Source organism: Boleophthalmus pectinirostris, unplaced genomic scaffold (assembly GCF_026225935.1).
Source record: "Boleophthalmus pectinirostris isolate CB_2022bp ecotype Guang Dong unplaced genomic scaffold, ASM2622593v1 HiC_scaffold_8, whole genome shotgun sequence".
In the NCBI taxonomy this organism is placed as follows: Eukaryota; Metazoa; Chordata; class Actinopteri; order Gobiiformes; family Gobiidae; genus Boleophthalmus; species Boleophthalmus pectinirostris.
In genome coordinates, this window is record NW_026571515.1 from 29,557,768 (window position 1) to 29,583,909 (window position 26,142).

A 26,142-nucleotide genomic window follows, 5' to 3' on the forward strand; every position below is an offset into this window, starting at 1 on the left:
AGACAAATCTAGAGCAACAGCCTAACTAACAACTTAAAAAGTACAAAAGAAAATGCTAATATTCTGAATTCAAGTTATTTTAACCTGTGTGCATATTCTTTTTTGCTATGTAATGCCTTGTGTTTGGTTTATGTTCACTCAGTCTGCACAGGGGCCCATACACTCTGTTTACCAAACCCACAAAAGCCCACAAGCATTTTACGCTGCATGAAGAATAATCCTAAATGGGACAAGTGCGCAGAACAAGCTATAATCTGTGCATTATTCTCCTGCAGCGCTCCATGTCTCAGAGGGGGGCAGCAGACGCAGCCTTAGTGCAGAGCCTCCAGGTGTCTAAGAGGCAATGCTGGTTGTGTAGTTCTGTGTGTCAAAACGGGTAAATGGTAGAGGGAAAGGAACTATATCTGTAAAACATAATGTGCAACTGTTGATTCTACTTACAAGCATGTCATCATTTTAACCTCTCACCAAAAACAGTAATTACATGATCAACATCCAGGAAGTGCTTATAGATGCTTATGGAAATGGGCAGCTTGTTAGTTTGTTGTAGTACTTGATAATTAAAGGATACATAACTTTTCTGGTTAGGACTCTGTTTTGTCTCCATGGTGATGCTATTACTTTGACATTTTACATCTTAAAAATCCTTTGAACATGCATACTCTCTGCCTCTGCACAGATCTGACCTGTAACTTTGCCTGGTGGTGCCAACTGCTTGTGGATATTGAGATAAAAGAAAGAATAAAGTGAAATTCCATACTGCGGATCATAAAATGCAATAGCATCTCCATGGAGGTGGTGTTCAGAATCAGGATCATTTTATTGCCATTATCAGTAAACACAGTTCACAAACTATAGGAACTAGCTTCCCACTCTGTTCCTTTTATATGTTGTGTGTTGTATACAGATGTGTAAATGATTGCCTCCTGTAGTTTTGAACACATCTCCTCAATAGTTTAAATTTAGTGTGATGAGATTTAGAAGTGGAAATGACCATTTTTAAATTACTTCCATCAAGTGCGGGCGACCAGTGGTTTTTTAAACCATCCAGTATATCTATAGCTCATTAGGGCAGCCATCCGTGATAAGCTAAAATGACACCCAATTTATTTTCTCGATTAAGGCGTAGGGGGAGTGTAAACCCCACCTGTCAGGCCTGTCCAGTGGGAGAGGTATCGGGCTGCATGTCCCTGGTGAGGCCAAAGCACCACTGTTCCAGATGGCTTACTGCTGTCAGCACAGGCCATCAGAGAGGAGGCCGTTTTGAATGAGAGCTGACAAGAATGGGAAGGATGTTTCCCTGTGGAGGTTTGAGCAAGAGAGGGTTTGTCCACGTGTTTGAAGTCAGAACTCTGCATATTTACAAAGCATGCATATTATAACTGTTGACACTCATTCCATGACATATTGATGAGAATGGATAACATAACATTCCCTCTTTAGAAACATGCCTAAGGGGGCTTATATGTTATCCATATATGTTTGAGTAGTCTTGTGATCCTCCTCACAGTTAGCAGTATGAGCCCACACTTTTTGTACAACGCTCAGCCCACAACCCTAGAGTCTTTTTTTTTAAAATAAATATTCAAAAGCAGGTGACAAGTAATACATAACTTCACAAACCTGATGTGATGTGCAATAGTTTCACTAGCAGATTGTGTTGTGATGGCACTCTGAAGGGAGAGTGAAGGGAGGGGGACTCAGAGCATCAAAAACAAAACATTTAACGTGTTGTTTTTGGCAAATATAGCATTTTCAAAACACCATGGTGATACAAATATGCTATGTGTTAACCATGAATACCTCAAGTGTAATGGCCCTTTTTGAGTTTCCCAAATAAAAACATGCTCGCACCATTTGAATGATTAGCCCCCCCTTCCGCCTCAGCTGGCACCAATAACTGTGGGTCTGTGCAAATATACGAGTGGTTTCCACAAAATAAATCTTGGTGGCCAGCAGCAGCACCCATGCTGGCACCCACATGTGACCATCCGGCCAAAAAGAAAGAGAAGGAGAACCAGAGTGTAGTGAGGACAAGCAGTATGTTTTCAAGTGCTTAATATCCTGTGGTTACGGCAGGCACATCCACAAATCACACACTGCAGTAGTTGTAGAGTACACTGAGTCACTGAGAGAGAGTGAGGTGACGCTATGATCGAAATTACAGCCATTCCACTCCACTCTCATATGTTAATGGGGATACTTTCTTAAAATGCAAGATGTTCCAAGCATTTAACTGCAGAAAATTGATGTGGGCTCAGTTAGGACACTGGAAATATGTGCTGCCACAAGAGGTCACTACTTATTTCAGTCTCAATAATGAATAAATAGAACATAAAAAGTGGACACTGTGTTAAGTGGGTTAATAGACTTCTGGAGGGGGCAAAGATCTATGCCAGGATCCACTTGAGTCTTCCTAAATGGATATCAAAAGCATCCATATATCCAAATTTCCAAAATATCCCAGTTTTGTTTTATATTGACAAAATCTGATTCTGAAAAAGCATTTTAATATACAAAGCAGAGAAGTCTAAGGTGGAACAGATACATGCAAAATGAGGCATAAAACCTATCTGCAGTACTTTGATTGCTTTTTGTGTTTATTTTATGTGGATTTGTGAAAGAAGAGAATTGTTTTTTGTTTTTTTTTAACAAAGGTTTCACCCATTCAAACTATATAATATATTTAAAATTGTTAACTGCCTTGGCAACAATCCCAACTGTGTATCATTCTGAAAACCCATACACCGTTGCCAGTGTCTAATGATCTCATACTTCCTACACTATTCACACCACTGGGAACCATAGATAGCCTTGGATTTGGGATGTGTGTGGCAGTATTTCTTTGTGTGTGGCTTGTCAAGGCTTGTTGTCCAATTGGCCTTTTGCCTTTGGGATTAGGTATCCACTCTGAAAATAACAGCCCATCTTTGCTCCCGCTCCCTCGGGCTTTTCACTTATTGTCACCAGATTGATGCGCCTATTCCAGTTTTACAAGTTATATGAGGAAACGTTACTGTCATTCTCATTGTGCACGTCCTACACTTGAACTGACTGTACGGGAAGGAATGCAGAGGGGCCTTTGTGTAATGTAAGAACCTTACAAATCCTTTTGACACAAAATCTTGACCCTGAACAACTGATAACAATCCACGGTATAGTACCGTAAAATATACTTCCCTTCTGTTCCAGTTAATGATATTTTAACTTCCACTGTAGGATACTGGTAGTTGGGAAATGATTGTATAATTTGTTGACATAATACTTGCCCATTACAACATTAAATATTAACTGGAACTAATCAGAACGGGTCAAATAAATCTAAGATAACCCATGACCTTTTTCAGTTTTAATTAAATAAACCTGATTTGATTCATCCAGAAAAACAGATGAACTAACCTCTTAACTACAAATTGTATGTGCACCACAGTTTGAGAACCATTGCCTTGCATTTTGCTTAAAGTTCAGTTAGTCTTCCTTCCAGTGATGCTGAGACCTCAATCTGCTCACTGTTGCTTTTAAAGGGGGCATATTGAAGACTCAGGCAAGCAGAGCAAATGGCAAAAAGATAGCACCCATAAAAGTTAGATGATGCCTTCCTTTACTCTAATAGCTAGCAGCACCAAAAATATGAATAGATGCCAGCCAAAACTTTTATGCTTGTACATCCCTCTGAGGTGCAATTTTAACATTTTGAAATAAATTCCTGTTCAAATGGATCACAGTTGTTTTTCCCTCAGATACTAAAACAGTAAGCTGCTTGTCAAAGTAATGTGTTAAATAATAAATGCAATATTGGTGGAGTGAAAAATATGGTTGGTGGATTCAGCAATTCCCCACAAAGTCATTGATTGACAGCAACACTGCAAAAAATGAACAGAGCCTTGCTTAAAATGACATGAATACAAAACATTAAATCAATTTAAGCAGCCTAGATTATTTATGTTTAGGCTTGTTCAGGATGTGACCATTTTAACTTAACACTAATTGGTACAAGATAATTTGGCTTGAAATAATAGGCCGAAGTGTATTTTGAAATAATAATAAATAATTTGATAATTTTTTTTTTTTTTTTCTGCAGTGAATAATGAAAGACATGTTTGATTCATGGACCTGTGTACGCTTTATACTGAAATACTAACCCACAGTAATATTGATAAAATGATGCTGCTTGGCTGAAATAGTTCGAACTGTACAATATAAGGACGATATTACGCACAGGACTACCACCGTGTCTTTGCTTACAGTCCAAAGAAAGTTCGCGAGTTCATGTTAATATAAGCACAGGGAGAGCAAGAAAAATCATATTCTGTTTGCCGTCTCCGCACGAGGAAGTGTGCACTTGTTCTCTACCCCACTGTGTGCGACTGCAAAGCCATTATGCGCCTAATGCGACCTGCAGATTCATAAAACTTGGAAGTCCCGCCCACCTGACAGACATCCAGCCTGCCAGTGTTTACGAAAAGTCACGGGAGCGGCGTGGTGGAGCGAGAGACACCTCCACCTCCGAGAAAATGCCACATCGTAGCGTTGGCAGCGAGCACAAGGAAGAGCCTCACTCCACGGAACTACAGCCCGCACTATGTGGTCGGTCTGGCGCGCTTGACAGCACTCCAGTTCCCATGACGGATTCATTTAACCAAACCAGGAGATTGTAATGTTTTTTTCTTGACTTGAACTTTGACCAAAAGGAACTGGGTTTTATTTTTTGATACATCGTCCACTTTGTAAAAACAATGGCGAGGCGTAAAAGGCGCAACCTCTACTTGGATTGTTAGTACACCGAGCAGAACCGACCTGCCTCTGCCGCTGTTCGCCACCGCTGCTGCTGTTGGCGTGAGCGGGTACTACGCGGACATGGATAGCCTCTCGGAGAACCCAACGCGGGCTTCGGAATACCTAAGCGAGCTGAATAAGATCATAGAGACGCAGCAGGAGTTGTTGGAGAGGCAGAGGGGCAGGATTGAGGAGCTGGAGCAGCAAGTGTCCGACTTGTGCACTGAGAACGTGTGTCTGAAGGAACAGTACCAACGGCACCTGGCAACCTGCAGGCTGCAGCAGGGCAACAGCCTGAGCACGCTGGGAGCCATCAAGGAGCACATCACACACGAGAAGTAAGACACCCATCCACACATGAGAACACCTCTGTATGAGTGATGGAGTCTGTGCAATGTATTCTCTTAGTTATTTCATATGACATGTTGTGATGCATTTAAGTGACAGCACTTTTGCACTGTTAGTGCAAAGGGGTATTATGTCATTCATGCCTAACTGGCACTGACCCAAGATTTGCAAGGTAATTATTTCACATCAAAGATAATTATCTCATTTTAAATGATAATCATTAGCCTACATTACACAGATCTTTTTTCCTCCAACTTCTCTACTCTTAATTCTCAAAAAGATTTTGACATCTGAAATATATGTCTACTCCTCCATCCATCCTTTCAGTTTAAACTTCAAGATCTGCATGGGAAATAACTTCATTTTGCAATATCTAGCCCTATTTATTATTAATTCAATAGTTTTCTTGCACTGTCTGCATTGCAAATCGTTAAGTCTGTGTGCTGATACATGCAAACTCCTCATACTTACCTCCAAATGACAACATTTAGTTTGTTTTGCACAATACATGGATGTAGGGAACATGACCATGCATCTCCAACTTCATGATGTTCTGAGTATAATTTAGTTTGACATTTTATTTTCATCATTTTATTTGCATCTGCGTAGGAATTATTACACAAGCAGATCAAGTATATGAATGGTTTTCAACAATTTTGCTTTGTCATCTTTCTCTCATTGGTAACTTTAAACCCTACTTTTTCTTACTTCTTTGGGACACTTCATCTATGATATATGGACTGAAAAATCCTCCCCATAACCTCTGGGAGCATACTAGATATAGACAGTTTTATTTTAAGAGTTGCATGTACTGGCTTAGCCCCTAGCACAGTTGCATGTATAGGACAGACTGGTACATCAGGAGTGTACCTTTTAAAGACCTTCATACAGGGATATAGGGGACTCTGGGGATTAGCGGCTAACCTCTGTAGCTTCACACTCCACTGGTTAAATCTAAAAAATGTCCTGGGTTGTAGACACTTAACTCACAGATTGGTAAAATCCTATGGACACTCTTGACCTTTGTCTCCAGGGGGCATGTTACAGTCATGAATACGAGGGGCAGCAAATCAATACAGATGAGTCACGTACAGTATGTCTTTACTGGAGGAGATTAGGATGTAGCGTAACCTTTTGAGTGCAGCCTTAATAAATCCTATGTTGCTAGGAATGGGATAAAAGCTGCGAGTTACCAACATCTGTGTTTGATCAGTGTCTGCTCAAGATTACGGCACAGTTGTATGGATTTTGTGTTATCAAGTGTCCTTAAAGGGAAGAGGTTTTACATGGTGGTGTTGTTAGTTCAAATAAAAGTAAGAGAAATTTAGATAAAGATCCAACTCACTGTATCTAGTATCTGTCATGGATGAAAATATTTGAAAATCCCTGGATGGATTAGTTAGAGTTAATTATTAAAATGGAATGCTCAGTAACCTTTTGGTTTGCTTTCTCTCACTTCTGAACTGTGGGGTGAATCTGGATTAAACTGGAGTCGACTAATATTTGATGTGGTCATTCATTATGACAGTTAAAGTAGTTTTTTTATGACTCTATGATCAAATTAATTATAATAGAATGTCAGCCCATAAATATATAGTTTAGGATTCTTGCCTTTTGCTATAACAGTGAATTAGAGAAAGATTTTGCAGCCCTATTACATTAAAAGTATAAATTAGGGTCACATATCTATTGCTTTTACATAGCAGTTTGCCTTTCTATGGAATTTGTGATGCAATAAACTGCAGATATAGTATCATGAATAATAATACTGAAAGATTACCAGTGACTGTATGTGATATAATTTCAGTATTTTACATGTACCCTGGGGTGAGTTCATTTTATTCACATTTTTGTCCTTACGATAATGTCTTGTTTACTGTTGAACAACAGTTGAAAATTATGTATTCAACTTTTAGACTTAGTTTGATCCTAGATTTGACCTGGAATAGTCATGTTAAAGATCTGGTTTAAATGTGGTGGTAGACCTACTCGAAAATCCAGATCTTATATTTGATGATACTTGGTATAAAAGTTTGAGGGCTTAACGTTTACTTGAAGTAACATAGGATCCAATTTACATATCATCTATAGATAACAGAAGGAAGCTTAAGTGCCCAAAGAAAACCAGTGACAAGGGCTAGTCTAGTGATCTAACCCACAACCTTCCTTGTGTAAGCTGCTAAGATGCCGCTTTACTTCCTTGGTACGGCTTGAAGTTCAAAAATAATATTGGTACGACATAGTGTAGCAGTGCAAGTATAAACAGGCACATATCCTCCAAATCTGTAAACATCGCAGACAGTTTTTTATCACCAATGTACTACTTAGATTTTTTCCTATCCCAGGGGTGTAGTAGCAATAACCTGCATCCTGCTCCAACAACTTTCCGTGTTTTTGACACAACTCTGGTGCCAGCTGTACCCACTGTGTTTGTCATGAGCTCTGCGATCAGGAACTAAACTTGTGTGAGGAAGAAGTTTTGAGAAGTGAGCCGAGTGTTAAGGCCGTTTAGACTGGTCCATTTTCAGAGATGGTTTCTGTCTGTTTCTGTGTTTGCCTCAGTTGTGTGTTCTTCCATTGTGTTACCTGTTGTTACATTTTGAACTAAATAATATTTTTGAGAATTTTTATCATGGTAAACCTTGGGATACTTATTTTTAAGTTTATTTATTTAAGTTTTATTTATTCTCTACAAATATTGACTTTTTGATTTCAGAAGCTTTATATTTTGGAAAAACAGTGTTGGGAAGTAATTTAATACATGTACCAAGGTATGTAAGTATATGTATGTATACAGTTTTTTTTACACTTTCATTTGGTGGTATTTAGATTACTTTCCTTAAATCAGGAGAATACATTGTGGGACTTCAAATCTCAATTCTCTATTGTATAACTAAATTAAATTCCAAAGCATTCTTCCCAACATTGCCTATTAGGCTAATAGGCAATAATTGACACAATCTGATTTTTTTAGTGAATTGGGACTGATACTAAATTGTTCAGAAGCTTTCTATATGCCCTATAATTGCATTATGTTCAGCTTGTCTTATTACATTAATAGCCCACTAAAAGAGTTCAAATGCAACCTCCCACAGCACAGTACACTTTCTTTTTGTACTTGGTCATTTCATTTGGATAACCCTTTTCAGTACAATTCCCCATCCCATTTAATAAGTTTTGGTTTAATTCTTACGAGACTTTGACCATTTAATGAGCAAAAGATGCAAACTCTGTCTCTTAGCTAACATCAAACAAGCATTACCATGGAAACAGCCTTTTATATCCAGCAAAAACACGAACAAAATACTTTGCTTTGAGTCGTGTTTTTCTCCATCTTGTCAATAGGGCCCACTTGATGTTTCCATGGCAACAAAAGGTCTTAGTGTTAGCCTTTAATCTACAGAATGGCTCCCAAAATAATGCAGATTTGCTTGTTAGATTAATGTAAAGTTTATGGATTTCCTGAGGAGGTAATGCTTGTTTTGATCACTATCTCTCCAGGTACCCAGACAAAGAGACACCACACATAGACACATATGAAGGCTGTATTTTGAGATTGAGGAAAACATCAGGAATGCGTAGACAGAAAACCCCAGTCTGGTCTGAACCAAGAGACTCGTAGCTTTGGGGCAGAATGTTACCTGCAGAGTTCATGCTGAGAGTTTTATTGGATAGAAAAATATGGCACATTTTTTCTGCCACTTATTTAATCACAGCCTCCGGTGAGAGATGTTGATTTGTAGGTTCGTGTCTATTTGACTTCTTGAAAAAGTATCTATTACTATATTGCATTACTTATTTTGCATATAGTTATATATGTGTAAGTGTAGGTTCATACAATAGCTACATAATTACACAAAAGTCTTCTTGTTTATTACAGTTTTGTTCATACGTGGCATTTGATTTAATGTGCAGCCTTGGTCCTCCAGCCACTTCTTCTGTGTTTATGTTTCTTTTTCACGTGACCTTTGTCCCGGGTATAAATTCAGGGTTTAATCGCTGCCTCTTCCTTTTGTAAATCCAGTGACAAGAGGTCAGCCATCTATTGTAATCTCATGATTTAAGTGTCCTTTTGTTATTATTTTGCTTTTATTAACATCCATAATTGCATTTTACTTGTATTTAAATTCATATTGCACTCTGATGTTGCTCCGTTGTTTTGGTTTATTCATGTGCAGGGAGACGCTAACTCTGACCATTATCTTCCCCCTGTAGATTGGGCTGGACCGATAAAAAGTGGCACATGTTGATCTCATTTTGTATTATTGTGAACCAGATTAAACTGGGAGCGCCTCCAAAAGTTCCTGCTGTGTCCTGTAGCTCCATAATGCACTACAAGCTTCACAAATAACACAAATGCTGAAGTTCGCTGGTCACGTAAGATGTACATTACACAGTCACAGAAGATCAGAGTACAGATCTGAACCATATGATTGGCAATGAGACCCAAGTATTTGTAAAGAAAACTTATATAACATTTAGGAGAACAACTTGACCACTGTTAAAATGTATGAAAGATGAAACTAAGTGTGAAGATATAGAGACTTTTACTGAAAAAAACCTCAGTCTTAAATCACAAAGTTTTGCCATGGGTACTTTTCAGATTGTAGAATGTGATTATGTCATATCCCAGATGGGGGTAATGGTAAACGTGCAAATGCTGAACTGATCTGATTTCTGATAGTGACTGCATGCTCAAATGCAGATGTTTTGTTGTCAATCTTTATTTCAACTGCCCCCATCTGTATTCAGTATTTTAGTTTTATACCGAAATATTGTGACCTCATCTGACACCTAGTAATTTGAAGCCGAACAGAACCCTGAGAATCATGAGAGGATTTTAGGACATTATATTAAGAGCTTTTGAATAATAAAGCTATGTGAAAACTGCAACCAACTCAAATTGCTAGTCTTTCCATTAACATAATCTTTTTCTTACACTCAATTTGCTTGGCTTGAAATTTAATTGTAAGTAATCCAGTAATCCCCCAAGTTAGCCTTCTCTGCATCACTGGAAATATTATGGCACAGTCTCACCTGAAGCAAAGTTTACCGAGCTGTCCAACAGATAACAAAAGCCCCATATTTAACTGCACCACCGGATACAATTAAGCCTTGTTGTTGAATTGCTGTAGACAAGGAAATGCTCTTTTAACGGTGCCTGTTCGACTGACAGCTACTAAATCATCTCTCCTGTAATGATACACGGCATGACAGTTGGTTGTTGTTGGAAACTTTTAACCTGGGCTGTTTTTTCCCATCAACAAAGAACAGAGGAAGCGCAGGAAATGTGATGCTCAGCTGATAGTGGACTGATGCTGCCAAGTCAACACTTTCTCTGATATTGTCCAAGGACCCTCCCTCCTCTCTCTCCTCTGTTCTCCCTCTCACCTCTCCCCTCTTTGTCCTCTCTCCAACACTCTCTTCTTCTCTTTCTCTCTCTTTCTCTGTTTGTGTCTCTGCTCTGTCTGTCTCTCTCTCTCTCTCTGTGTGTTTGTCTTTCGGTCTCTCTTTTTCTGTTTCTCTCTTTCTTTCTCTCTCTCTTTGTTTATGTCTCTCTGTCTCTCTCCCTCTCCTTGTCTCTCTCTCTGTCTCCCCCTCTCTCCCTCCTTCCCTCTCTTTCTTCTCTTAACCCCCTTTACTCTTTCACTGCTTCCTATTTGCTGTTTCCTCTCCTCTTTCCTCTCTGTCCCTCCTCTTTCCTCCCCATCCCCATCTCTCTTCTCCCCCACTCTCTCTCTCTCTCTTAGGGTGACATGCTATAGCCCATTCATGTAAAGCCATTGGAAATCGGCTGGCTGCTCACTGACCCTAATGTGGATCCATAAACTTCTACCCTCCTAGTGATTACCCGTAAGGAGCGCTAAAGCCACCTCAGCACAGTAGTCAATCTTCGCCCAAAACATAAAAACCCCTCTTCTTTCTTGAGTTGTTCTAATGGTGAATTACAAGTTGCGTACGTACGTATCACGTTTCTTAGGTTTAATGGCTCCTAAAGCTGCCTGCAGTGTCAGCCCTTTACCCCATACTATTTATGCTGACCATATGCAGTTCCCTTACAGCTCTCTCCTCTAATAGTGTTTGTTTCTAAAGGCACATTCATGCTTACTGGTATCCCACCCAGTCGTAGGCTTATCCCAACAACAAATTTTAAACTGTGGTATTGCTGAAGGAAATATAGACCGTAAACAAAACAAATTAATGCTGCTGACATAACAACCCTTAAACAGGATTATAATTTTAAAACTGTTCTAAATGTGCACTGCTGTTGCTGCGATGAATAAATAGCAAAATGAAATATGTCGGTAATAAGTGTGTATCTATATTGAGTCATATAAGTTATTAAATGCAACCTTTATACAGTTCAAATCTTATTATAGTACAGAAAAATTACAAAAAGGTCCCCACTACTACAAAGAGAAAGTACCCACAATTAGGGCTGGGTATCATGAAGAAGATTCTGAAGTTGGTGATACCATACATACCTCTAAACACAGGCCATGATACAAGACAAATATATCAATACGATATATTTCATAATGATTTGATACAGTTCAGTAAAAACTAAAAACTAAATCATGTCTGTGATACTAGTTTTTATTGAACCACTACCTGTGCAAAGTTAATATGAAATGCATCTATTTAATAATCAAAACAGTGAATTGTAATTGAAAATTGTAGTTTTATCACCAAATAATTTTGTAAAATATAGGGATGTAACAATAACCGAGATATTGTGTTATTGTATCGTTAAAGTTCTCACAATAATATCGTGGACCATCTCAATATATCGAATTACAAGTCTCTTGGCTTAAATTAAGTGTTATGGTGCAGCAATAGCTAAAAAAAAAAAGGCAGGGAACTACATCAATGATCCTACAAAAAGACTACAGAAAGAGATAACAGTTCTGAGCACTTTTAAGTCTTAAGTTGTGTCACCTTAAGTCTTGTCAAGCCATTTTAAAAAGAAAAAGTAGCATATTAACAGTTTTGTTAGCCTTCACAAAATATCACAATATATATTGTACTGTGAAATGTATATTGTGAAAATACTGTACTGAAAGATTTAGATATTGTTACATCCCTAATCGTGAGCCTCCCACCATATCATAAGGTTTCCCATGATATTGCAATAAATATCGTACCATGAGGTTCATACCGTGACGATATCGTATTGTGAGACTTGGATATCATTACACCCCTAGTAAAATATATAAAAAATACTCTTGGTAATATATCAATGCGGCAGTCCACGATATCTGATGATACTGGTTCATCAAATTAAACAATATAATATTTCAATATTTTTGCACACCCCTAAATACTGATCCCTGCAAAATTATTGTTCTGTCATTATAGCAGTATTATTAGGGTTTAGGATTCACTTAAAGATAGGTTAGGGTGAGGGTAGGGTTAGGGTTAGGTTAGCGGTTAGTCGATCTTGTAATGATCGTGACAGATCTACATTCAGTTACTTCTATCTCATGCTCTTGCCTGAATGAGATGATGAGACATTTTTCAAGTTGTTATGAAGCACATTGCTGATAAATGACCCCTTCAGTGTCAGTTAGTTCAAAATGCAACGCCGCAGCACACATCTGCTCCTCTGTAATAAATTCTCATCAATTTGCAGGTGTTTCAGAAGTTTGTAAAATGGCCGGGGCAGTTGGAGTGACTGTTTTAATCGGAGGAGATATGAAGGCGTCCACTGGGGTTGCAGGCAGAATTGTGTGATTTCCATTCTTATCTTGAAGTCAGTGAAAGCATCTGGCAGCCCCACATTTAGCATTCAGACCCCGTGCTAGACCCAGGATAGGCGACTGAGTGTAAACAATATTGGAGATGCTGACTTGATCTCTATGGAGATAATGCTTCAACTACACGTGACAAGCAAATGTACTTTTTCATGTGAGAAATTACAGTGACTTTAAACAGTAATCATATTTTTAATAGCGATTTAGAAGAATTTATAGGGTATTCTTTGTGAACTTAAGTTAAAGTACACTTCCAATACAATTATTCCAGCTCTAGCCATTTTGTTCTTTGTGAAAACATTGTATATTATTTGTTACAATTATTTGTTACTTGTTTTTGCTTTGTTTAAGTTTGTGGCGTTACCTGCCTAGGGACTACAGATGGAAATTAGCAGTCTTGCTATAATCTGGCATATTTACACTGCAATGTTGTAGATGTTCATTAATATGCACTGTCCCTATTAAATAAATAAATAAAAAAAAAAAATTGTGTTGTGTGAGTGACGGTGGTTGTGCAGAATGGCAGCCACATCACAGGGTGTGGCCAGCTGTGGCTTTAGAAATGACATATCACCATAGAGTGAGTGCTTATTAAGTGAAGTAACTGTGAAGTGAAATAAGTAATCACTAATGTTTGCGCAGTAAACCGAGCACCTTTAAAATAGTCAATAATTCTTTGTCTTCTCCAAGTTTTTAAATGTAATCCCAAACTGCTTGTAGTTGTTGTAGTAAATGAGTTATATATGTTAATGTGATATTTTGATATCTATACACAGCATCACCTGAGTTAGAATGTCATCAATACCTCTTAGATTCACATCCCACACAGTTTAGTGTTCATTTAAGTTTGTTAACATGTTTATTTATTAGCCTTAAATTATGCACTAAAGCACGAGTAAAGATGCCTGCTCTTAAGTGTTCAAATACTGAAGAGTGATGTGACAACCCCAGGACGCTCTCTGCGTTAAGACTTTAATGGAGCTAATATGGTCCAGCTCTCCTTGAGCCTGTGCCAAGTCTCAAACCAGGAAGTTTGCCAGAGCTACGCAAAGTTAACATCTCTAAAGAGCTGTGAAAGCAGAAGAATGCAAGCACACATCCTGTAAATCCATATTTGGTTGTAGTTTACATTCTCAAGAGTGATCATCATCAACAAACAAGACCTGCAGTGCTGCAGGTTTTTTATTTAAATGTGGTGAACATGTGCTCTCATTTCATATACCACATGTTTACTCACATTCTGTAAATAATCTCTGTAACCTTCCATGGCTGCTATGGCAAAATAGTAATAGTGACTGACTGCAGTAGAAGTAGTAATAATAACAGAATACTGTATGAGCAATTAATTTTAGCATCTCTCGTATTGTGAGTTAGAATTATTGTAAGACTAACCTCAGTTAATATAGCAATTATTTTTATGATTATTTAGTTGTTTTGATTAGAAATTATATTTTTACCCTGATGAAGGTATTAGTATATAGTATATAGTATATAGTCCAAGTAAAAATTATTCATTTACTGAATGATGTGACAATTATCTTAATAATCAGTTGCAATTAATTTATTAACTATTAATTAATTGTCCTTCTCATAAAGTAACAATTAGTAGTAACACTGAAAACCATAAAGTAGTATGTAAATTGTATTAAATGATGCACTATTAAATTTTACTTTTCCATCTTCGCCTCATTTTTTGTCCTATAAAGGTTGTTTTTATATTGCTGCCATTGGAGAGGCACTTGTCTTCTGCACCTATGACTTTACTAATGACACTTAAATGGACGGTCCCTGGTCTGACTTTGATCTGCTTGACATCCATGGCCTGGATTTATTGCAGAAGTCAAACTCCACCTCTCTGCTGGTTTGGAAGGAAGCCAGTGGATAAGGCCACATGCATAACTTGTGAGGGAAGAGTTTAAATAGCTCAGTATATTGTAATATGGGCTGGCAATCAAGTGGTGCATTTGTTTGATGGTAGGAAATGGTATTATCATGACATTATAAAAAATAATGCCCTCTCATTCACATCATGTTTATATGTTCATGTCTTTAGGGATGTCAAATGGGCTGCAGCTAAGTTTCCAGAGAGCTGAAGTTGTGCGGGTTCAAACCTCGCTTGCATGACCTTGCCTGCATGAATGTGATTGGGTGACTGAAGAGGTTTTAGGTTATCAGAGCAGCTGTGGCTTTGAGTAGTCAAAAATAGACACCCAGATACTATTTTATGCTAGAATTAATATTGAAACATCGTCCTTATTTGAGCAGTGAATGATATAGAAAATTTCATCAATCAATATTACAAAATTGGACCTTTTCCTGAATAATTTTGGAATAGTATTGAGTAATATCAGAGCTAGTATATTATACAAGACAACTTTGCAACATTAAACGTTATTTGTTGAAAATTACTTTGAGTTACTTTAAAAAAAAAAAAGAGTCATTGTGGTATTGAAATTGGTATCGACTGTCAAAAGTTTTACTGAAAATTGAGTTTGAAATGTTGGTGGATGGGAAAATATATTTTACCACATTTAATGTAACAGCAAAAGGGTATAAATAATTGACTATATATATAAAGTATAGTATTCTAACTCCTTGTTACTCATATGCCAATACGTTTTCATCTGAAACTTGCTCAACATTCTTACAGCTGCTTGAACAATACAAGAATAATAGCTTTTCTGTAAGCACTTCAAATCCGTGTTTTTGTTACACCTTGGCTCTTGGGTTGACTGACACCTTCATAAATGGCTCACTGTAGCTTTCACTGCCGTAGCATGTGTTTTGGGAATCAGCGGGCACAAAATAATCATGATGTAGGCCGCTGTTGTAACTGTCCAGTCCGATCTGCTGAACAATCAGAGTGCCAAACAAAATTTACGAGCACTCACTAGTCCCTCTCTACTCCACACACCCCTCTAATGAAATACCCCCGCCGGATTAATGTCCACGCTGGGATGATTTGCATTCGAGTACGGTCATAAATCTCCACGAATGTTCGGAGACATTTTACTACACTGACCAATAGGGCTGCAAGATGAATCGCAATTGAGTCGAAATCGCAGTTTGAATGCATTCATTGAGCACATCGCAAAGGCTTACAAGCACCATCATTTCCTCCACAACAACTGATTTTGCACAGCCCTGTCTTCTGGACATATTTAAATTGTGAACTTTGAACAGAACCTTTATTGAAGGCCCTGCACAAGATTTTTTTCCTCATATATTTGAGCAAAAATGTCCCAGTGCAGATAAATTGTCAAAGCAGCTCTTGAGGTTAAAGGTGCATTGCGTACATTTTTCTGATGGAGGGTCTGTCATTTTCTTTTTCTTTCTTTTCTTTTTTTTGATATTGCTTTGCCTGAAATGTTCCACAGTAGCACTAAACTTATCTATCTTGCATCTTCAATCACAGGTGTTTTCATTGCTTAGAAAAACATAAGCTGGTTCGCCGCTTCACAAACCTGGCGTGTAACTTGACTTAGTGGTGTTACTTTTTTGTCTCCATGGATATAGATACGTTTGCAATACTATAGCATTCTGCACAAAGTGACAACATCTCCATGGAGACGAGGAAGTAACAGACTCTCCACCAGAAAAGTGACACAGTGCATCTTTAAAATAAGTATGCTGCATGCTGTTTATTGTCTGATAATCAGGAAGTGCATGTTTGTGTTGTTAGCTTTAATTTCACTGCAAAACTCTGCTCTAGTCTGAGAGTTGTGAAAAGTGCTTGAAAACTCATCATGTAGACCAATTAGGATGTTAGGAATGCATAAGGAATAACTTTGCACCACTGCAAACCATTTAAAATAAGGTATTTCTGTGTTTCTCCTTTTAAGACTGTAAAAATCAGGTACAGTGCCATTCAAACATAAATTGCAAATCTAATCACAACGCACAGAAAAATTGCAATAGAGATTTTTCCCAAATCGTTCAGCCCTACTGACAAAATGCCTTCTTCTTCATCTTTCATTTTATGTCCGAAGCTGTGTGCTGACCCCCGTTGACTCCCATTAGAGCAGTGTGGACAGAAGTTAGTGTCCTTTTGATGTGTCTTCTAAATAGAAACCATAATGATGTCTGTAATGAGGATGTGCAGGTGGAGCGGGGAAATGGCTCACAGCTGGGGGTAAGGCGAGACAGCTCAGTGGAACATGCCAAAATGTTCAATTTGCCAAGCTACAAATTTCTATCTGGAGTAGAGTTTTAATGAGAAGGGGCATGTTTTTGGTAGAGACTGAAAGTTGTTCTTGGGTACATTTCAGAAGCAAAATGTATGGCATGTTGGTCATTTATTCCTCTCCCTTATAGTCTGGGATTCAGAGTGTATCGACTAAGGGTCTCATCTAAATGTGTAGTTAGGCTTTAAGTTGTTACTTTTCTGGTGATGTAGTTAAAATCCTTTGCTGTTCAATTGTGATACAACTTTTTTTGATTTTGTATTAGATTTTTCAGTTTAGTATAAAACCTTGCTTGAGCTGTGACGCTCTTTGGCTGATTTCTTTTTGTCCATTTTAAGTTATGGTGTGGTTCCAGATTTCTAAACAAGTATTCCATTAAATTAAAATATTCAAAGATTTTCTGATGTGGATCGTTCAGAAATTTGTCACTGCCTCCAATGTAGACTGCAACACCATTCATTTAGGGCTGATACTAGAAATAAGCGATATTGTGAAAAATTAAAAACTTAATACATTTGATATTATCCTGATGATGAAATGTGCTAAAAATCTCCATAAAGTGTATTAAGTATGGCAATAAAACTGGACAAGAGACACACAATTTCATTGAAGCATTGAACAGTTTTATTCTTTTTTTCAATTAGCTTTAATTAGCTCTTTTTGGTGCCTCTTAAAAAAAATAAAAAAAATCAATATACTCATATAATAATGTTCTCATTTTGCTTATCTTCGCAGCAACTGTTGTAATTGGCTAGTGAATCCAGAATGATATCTCTCTATTTTTAGACTGATTGATACCAGTCTTGTCCTCACGCCCTCCATTGGGACCAGACATGATCATGTAATCAGATTTGTCTTTTTTTTTTTTTCAGTGATACATGTGAAATAAAAAAAGCTCACTCATCACATATCTTACGAATAAAATAAAACTTAACAGAATTTAATGCTTCACTTAATGATTCTCCAGAAATCTTTATTTTCTTACCTTTATTTTTTTCTGATACGGACAGACCATGCATGTCCCTGATTGGCTAATCCACCTGTCAATCACTCCTATCTTCCTATCTGAAAACAGGGGGATTCACCAATGACCAGACTCAAATCTTCATAGAGTATCGAAGTGTGTATTGTGAATTCTGAGCAACAATTGTGATATTATCGATTTTTTTTGGATACACCTCTAGTAGACAATCACTTCTGTTACTACACTACTTTAGGCAAAATAGATTCACATAACAAATGCACATCATTAGACAGAGGAAGGAGCTAAAATAATTTTGTGTTTTTTCTGTTCCTTTTTATCAGTTCTAGTTCTGTTTAGCTGAAACTCTTTTCCTTCCTCCTAACTGTTTGTATTTGTTGCCTGTTGTTTGTAACCTTTTTCAGACAGTTTGACTGAACAAAATACTTCCAAACTAATGATGTGCTGAAAATGTCCAGTTCTGAAAAACTCCCATCACTATTGTGTAGATGGATATGAATATACAGTTGCTTTTGGATTTCTAATAAAACAAATAGCCTCCTATTAAATAACATTGCATTTGAATAGTCCTGTGTATGTGATTCTGTAATGGCAGTGCTACAAGTGGTCTCATACCTCCATGCTCTCTCTTCTCTCTCTTTCCCCCGCTTGGGCTATAGAGATTTGTATACTAGATTTCCATATTGAGTTGATTCTAAGCTCATATAGTCTTTGTTTTTGCGTGGGCCCAAGCCTTCAGGCCCTTCTCAATCTTGGTGTTATGTCTCATTTTCATTTGTATCCACATGTGGAGTGACAGGTGGAATATCGGCTCCATCTCAGGGCTCAGTGCTGGTGAATTGGCTTCAAGGTTGAATCTACTCCATGTGGATTTCCATGACAACGAGCTGGGGCCTATTTGCATTTTATCAGCGCTCGGTAATGTGTAGCATGTATAGCAATATGCGGGTGGTTAGGAGTGTTCTGTCTTATCAAGGAAAGGTAATAAAACAATTAGTCAACATCATATTGAAATTTGTCCCCAGCTGATTGGGTATTATTCTGTTATCATAGATAGACAAGAGTGTACGTGCATGATTACAATAAGTTGTGTTTTGCTCTTTATGTTCTTCATTAGCACTCGAATAGAAAATCTTATCATCACAAATGAACAAAAGATTAATCTGAGTGTAACTACAATAAATAATACATACTCATCACATCACAACCAAAAAATGTATAAAAAGGTACACAAGTAAATTACCGTCAGCAAATTACTTTAAGGAGCCATATATAAAATTTTGATGTACGTAAATATGACCTAACAGTCCCCAGATATGGGTTAGACATGTTCAAATCAAGCTCTTACTAGTAACGATTCTAAAGTTGATTTAATTCTTAATTACAAAAAGGTGGCCTGCCTGTTCATGTTATAATTTGGTGTTTTGGTTCTCAAGATGATTATCCAATCAGAAAGCAGAATGACCCTCACACAAATCTCTTATTTGGTTTGCCATTTGGTTTCAGTGCTGAACTCCAGTTGGTTTAAATCTAAAAGGACTCTCTGATCTGAATCCTCACTGCCAAAACTCCAGCACCTGCATCTTATGACCTGCATATAGAGGTCTAGCATAAGTTTAAGGGTCTGGCAACTCAGGTTCAGATGTAATTTATACCTTTTTTGAAAGTGTCAGAGTGCAGGCTGGATACAGTTCAACTATTTTTCTCTTCACTTCTCAGTTAACGGAACTGCTGAGTTTAAGTCATTGTTTGTAGTCTACTCTGTGTAACGCATTGAAAACATCATATCTGTGTTAATGTAGTACCGTATATTCTTAGTCATTATACCATACATATTCTTAAAGATTCCCATAACCACTCTCATCACCACTGTAATCACCACACAAGCAGTCCAGCGCAGAGGTCCACAAGGCACAGCATGGCCAGCCACTCATTTCGTATTTGTTATATTTGTTTTTTCACAGTTGAACCAATTATCCGGCTTGCAGCTGTCAAAAGCAGCTGATGCAGCAGTTGAATCGAAAGCAATTTGTAGCAGTGTGGCTGTGTACCTGCGGAGTGCATTTGAAAGCCTGCTCGGTTCTGTGCCAAGTGGGAGGGGCTTCTGTGGCTCTTTCTGAGGCTGACTCAACACATCCACATGAGAGACTCCAGTGGTCCATTCATCTAAGCTGGTCTAAACAGAGCTGCAGCTGCCAGATCTGACAGGACCACATATGAGCACACAAAGAAGCATATGTTACCTGGTGTTTGATGTTGAGTATTGAAACTATAATGGTCTACTTTTAAGGTAATGCCACAGACATTTTTCCTAAGAAATATACATTTTTTTCAGACTTAAATTTGTTCAGATGTGTTCCCAAGTGAGCCACTTCCAGCTATCTTCACAAATTTAGTTGCACCCAGAGTTTTCAATGGGAGGTAATTGGTAGCACAGGACAAAGGCTGCCTCAGTGGTTATAGCTTCCCACATATTTGTCCACCTGCCTTCTCTGTCTCTTGACAGTTGGCAGACTGTATTTTCTTATGCGTTCCTTGCTGTACTGTCTATCATATCAAACAAACAAAAAACAGTACATGCCAATGACTTATGAAAGTTAAAAAAATAAACAAACCACTTGACCTAGTTACATTAAAATAATTGTGTAATGTTACAACACAAAGATACCAACTGCTGCAAGAATTTGTTACTCCAGCGTGTCCATGGATCGAGACCAGATAAAAAATGATGCTAACCTTTTAATCGTGTTGCTTGCTACAAAATGCTTTACAATTTATCATTGTATTCCTGCTGATAATGCAGTGGTCCTTGTGCTGCTCCCATAATGGCTCTTGGTTGACGGCATTGATCTCACAACAGAAAAAACATAGACTTAAGTGTGTTTTAACTGAAATGTCATGTCCATTCTGTATCACATGCTGAACAGTCCCGTGTGCATAAGTGTGACCTTTCTGTATTTGAAGTGCCTCACAGGCGTTTGGTGTAGCACGATGTTCTGCTCTGCTGCTGTCCACGCTGCTTTATGTGTTCTCTCTAAACCAGGAGTTTATTAGAAATCCCAGGAGCCGAGCTAAATCCAGCCAATATGTTCAGGAATGCAGTTGGAATGAGCTCTCAGGTATTCAGCTGTGTGCATGAAGTGGAGACAGAAATTAACTGTTTGATATTGTTCAGTTTGGACACAAGGCCATGGATCAAGGCTATTGATATATGTCTACCTCTTCATGGTTGACCTGTTACGCATGAGGGAGGAGCCAGCTTTAACTTCTTTAGACGTAAATGCTTTAGATCACTCCTCCCTCCATTGTAAGAGTTGTGTAAGCTACTATTTTGCAAGTCAAAGAAGCAATCTTTCAATGTCAACAATTGCACACAGACCAGATTCAAGCATGTCACTGGGGTAGGGCAATTTAGTTTTTCCAAGTCAGCTGTGATACATTTAAATGGCTGGTTCAGAAGAAAAGAGCTGATCTTAGTCACTTTTTGAAGCTAAATATTTAACATTTTCTGTATTTTCCAGGAGACTAACAAACCATATATACTATATGCATAACCTACTTGACACGGCATCAAAAATCCCCCACACTAGAATTTTATTGAACATGGCCTACACCAGACACGTCAGCTCTGGTTGTCAATCATTTCTGCTGAAATGCCTTCAAAACACATGTTGTCATTTGCCAAGTAGTATGGTTATACTACTGCTTGGAGCCCTATCTGTTTCTCTCACTGACACTGAGTGGGAGTGGAGCAGGATCTATGCAAAAACACCAGTCGAACTATTCAAATAAACAACTATGGCATCACAGCTTGCGGCCTTTTAGACTCATTAATAAAACCAACTTAATTTACCTTTGGAAATCCCACTATAACACCCTAGAAAGACCCTGCTCTGGCTGCCCAAACTCTTAATAACACATTTAGCAACCAGAGTGCATTGGTTTTCAAATTTCACCTTGGCACGCATGCTGCCTGAAGCTTGGACTGATAAAGAGGAAAACATTTCCTAGGGGTATTTGAATGGCTCACGACTTGACAACAATACTGATGAGTGACAGGGTGCAGTCCATCATATCTCAAGTCCGCCAGTCTGGCATTTGTCTAAATAAACTGCCCCGCTCAAGATCAATGTAGATGAGGAATGAATGCAGCAACTAAGCCAAAGGAAAGACTTAAAGCTGTGATTTGTGTGTGTGTGAAAAAAGCAATGGGGGTCTCGCACCACTACATTTAGAAATATAGGCTGAACTATTAGATATACTTAGCTAGACACATTCAGGTCTGTAATTACATACTGATGAGAACAGATCATTAACTAATACAGGCAGCAGTATATGCACTCCCTATTGCGCATATAACTGTATAGTAAATCACTTATGCATGTGGCTGAGAAACCTGATTGCATTTAATAAAGATGTGGTGCTTTTGAGATGCAATGAAGCCTCTAACAATAACAAATTCTGTTTAAAAAATTTTTTTAAATAAAAAAGTACTTGCCAGAAACACTGACCAGCAAAATATTTGTTCCATCAGTCATTCATTGAATCAAGTCAATTTTTAGAATTTATTTTGGGAGGCCTAAATACAGATACTGGATTGGGAATCGGTTTCATATCAGCTCAGGGGCAAATGATGTAGTAAAGACAATTTACTATTGAAAGTCTAATATTTTAACTTTTTATGTTATGTTTTTGTTGTTTTACACAACATAGGTTATTTTGAACAGTTTTGCATTGGATTATGGGAGTTTTAACGAAAGAATGATCAGATATGATTTTAGTCTTTATGTTGGCACCGGTGAATATCAGGTATTGGTGGATACTTAAAGTGTATGACAGGGTTTAATGTGTCTAACTTTGACTTAATTTGGTGGGATAATATGTTGAAAATATAAATGATAGTTTTTTTATGCACCAAGAAGCAATTTGTGAAGAAAAATTTAAAAATATGTTAAAGCAGAGAGTTCAATTTTAAAGAGTTTCCACATTGATGGCATCCCACTAGGAAGAATTCTGTCCAAATGTTTGGCACAATTTGCAAGCAAGAAACACAATTTTCTGTTACTTTTAACATTATTGCAACAAAATAAAGGTGTTTTCTTACATTTTCATTAGATGAGTTTTGGCCCAGTGAGCAACACATTTGGTAACAGAATTTCCTAGTGTGATGTCATGATTTTCATCTAGGAACTAAAATTTTAAACCTAAAACATGGCCACACAGAAAAAGAATACTAAATTCTTGTAAAATCTTAAATATAATGATCTTAAGTGTGTTTTACCAAAATGAATAGTCCAACCTGTCATAAATACTTTAAACTTAAAGCAGAAATATAAATGTTGGTCAGAACTGAAAAAGTATGTAAACAGTTTAGCTGCATGGCAAAGAAAGGTGCTGTAAAGTTCAATCAACAGACCACATAGTCTGTTGTGAAAACCTGTTTACATATGTTTTCAACAATTCAACTACAGATCTACAAAAACATAAAACTTACCGCATAATAATTGTTACTAACATTACTATCGCTATTTTTACTGTTTTAAAACATCAATTTCATGTGCTGGTAGAAGTCTACCTTGTCTCCAAACTGTAGGTGCACCTTATAAGAATGCATCACTCATAGGGGGTGCAGTGTTGGATTGCTTTAACCTGAGCGCTGTACACTGCTTCTGAAAAGCTTGACAAGAATGAAATGGTGTTCAAATACGTCAGACTCCCCAATGTTCCTCTAAACCAACCTGTCAGCCTGAGTGAGCCCTTCACAGCAGACACACGTTTGAGCTGTTGATCATTTTGTGACATTATTTTTAAAGGGAATTTTTAAAAAGAAGTGTTTTTTTCCATCACATAAACATGTATTAGAAATTTATTTTACATAGTCAAGGGGATTCATGTTTGCAATGTGTTTTTCAGCATATAATAATATCTTTGAAAAATAACGTGTATCAGCTTCAGCTAGATGCTATACTGTATATTGAATTGTTTTGTTAGATGCAAAAAAGGGTGTTTAAAGATTTAACACCCATAGGCCAAATAGTTGTAGCTTAGTGTCCTAAACGGCAGCTCTTGTAGGTTGTTCCCAGTCTTAATTGTCTTTACATAATCATAGCAATGAAGGAGCCCAGTGAATTGGCAGCAGGTTGTGTATGTGAGAAGTGAAAACTGATCTGTGTAGTCTAGTGAAGTGAATCTAGTCCAACAGAGACTTTATAGTTGGTTGGAATAGCAATTTGTTGCTTAGTGAAAATGCAATTTGAATGGATAAAATCAGCAAATTACAGTTTGAATGGATAAAATCAGTAGTGTGTGTTTTCCCCAGACACGTGAAACATGCAAACTCCGCAAAGAAATGCCTAGGCGACCTGGGGATCAAACCTAGAGCCTTCTTGTTGTTAAGAGTGAGTATTAGGCACTCTGTCACCATTGTAATACTAAATATACAATAATAAGATTTGAGCTATATTGAGTTGAATAAGTAACTTCTATGGCTAATTATTAATTAATTTATTTGTTGCAGCATATTCCTTTTAATGATGCTGTCTGACTAAATAATTGTGTACTGGAATTCTCTTGCTTTCTTGTTATTGTGTCAGCGGCTTAAAGTAGTTTCAGTATTATAGTTTATCTTATCTGCTGCAGTGAGCCTCGTCATGTTAGTTTTGAAATGTTCATGTCCGCTACATGATCTGTGTGTTTTTATTTTTTATTTGTAAGTGTTAGACTCGTGAGCTTCATTTGACTAGAGCCAAAGGCTATGTGTGTGGTCACACTCCCTTAGTCCACTTTTTTATAAAGTCTATGTAAAAAAACAAAAAAAACAATTTGAAATATTTCCGAAATTCTTCAGCCTAATATAAAGAGCAACTGGATCTAATGTTACACCTGACTGATATAAAGCCGTATTCCTAAAAGGACGTGCCTATTCTTTTCTTCTCTTGATTTCTCCTCTCTGCTTTCTCACCATAATGAGTGCAAATTTGATCAAGTCCCAACTGCGTTTTCTTCAAGGCTGAGCTCCACTCAATACTTCACCGAGGGGAAAAAACACAAATAACAGATTCATAATTACTTTCCCAAATGTTTCTCATCAGAAAAGGAGAGCCAAGTAAATATCCCCAGGGGAGAAAAGCGCTACAACCTTTACTGTATGAACCACTGTATTTGAGGGAGCTTGAAATTAAAATCCACAAAAAGGCACAAACAAAAATGGTATCTATGGGAGTTAAACTGCCTCAGACCATAAAAAATCTGAGTATTCTACTTATGTGTTACTTATTAGACTCAGATTATTTGACTTATTTCAAAATACTTTTCTGTACCTTCTTCAAAAGAAAATTGCACTTGAAATAAGATGTGTCCTTTTTGTTTTTTATTTTTTGGATTTTGAAAACAAAGCGGTGCCAGTATTTTATAGATAATGATTGAAATGCATTCTAACACTGTAAACTGTGTAAACGGTCAAAATAAGAACTTAATTTATCTGCTTACTCAGTGTTTCCCGGAGGTTTATATGAAGCTATGATGGCACAATCTTTTATTGAATAGTTTTATTTGATGCATTTTTTGAGTAAATTTGTCACTTTTTGGCTCTACTAATCAAAAGGGAACAGATTAAATAGTTACTTATTTACAGAGTAAATAAAGTTACTTCTATGTTTATGTGCTAATACAACAAACAAATGGATCTTTTTTAAAACAAAGGTATTGGTATAAGGTTTAGACAATGAGGGAAATTCTGACTGTGAAGGCCAATATAGGCTCCCCTATTAATGGGAAATACTGGCTTCTTTATGTCATTGATATTATTGCTATGGATGTGTAAATGAGGGCGTATTATTCATATTTCTTTTTAAATCGTTAGTCTTTAAAGGGCCCATGGTACACTATTTTCTGATCTATGTTATAATGTTTCCTCATTGAAAACATACCTTAAGCTGTGTCTTGTCGTGTTTTGACATATGTGTGTTTGTTACACATGTTTAACACAGAAACCCTGCATATTTAGTTATAGTTTTTCTCTCAAACAGAAAACACTCTGCCCCACCTTGTGATGTCATGTGGTAACACAGAAAGTGCTCCACTGTGTGATTTTAAACTC

General features: G+C 37.4%; 1 protein-coding gene across 1 annotated transcript in view; it reads left to right on the forward strand.

The window, feature by feature from the left end:
* Positions 1-4,478: 4,478 nt before the first annotated feature.
* The window catches only part of LOC129407177 (IQ motif and SEC7 domain-containing protein 1-like), a 116,928-nt gene continuing 95,264 nt past the window's right edge, over positions 4,479-26,142 (forward strand). The window contains exon 1 of the mRNA XM_055166200.1: positions 4,479-5,114. Coding sequence (XP_055022175.1) covers positions 4,858-5,114 — 257 coding nt within the window. The 5' untranslated portion in view covers positions 4,479-4,857. The remainder of the gene's footprint in view (positions 5,115-26,142) is intronic.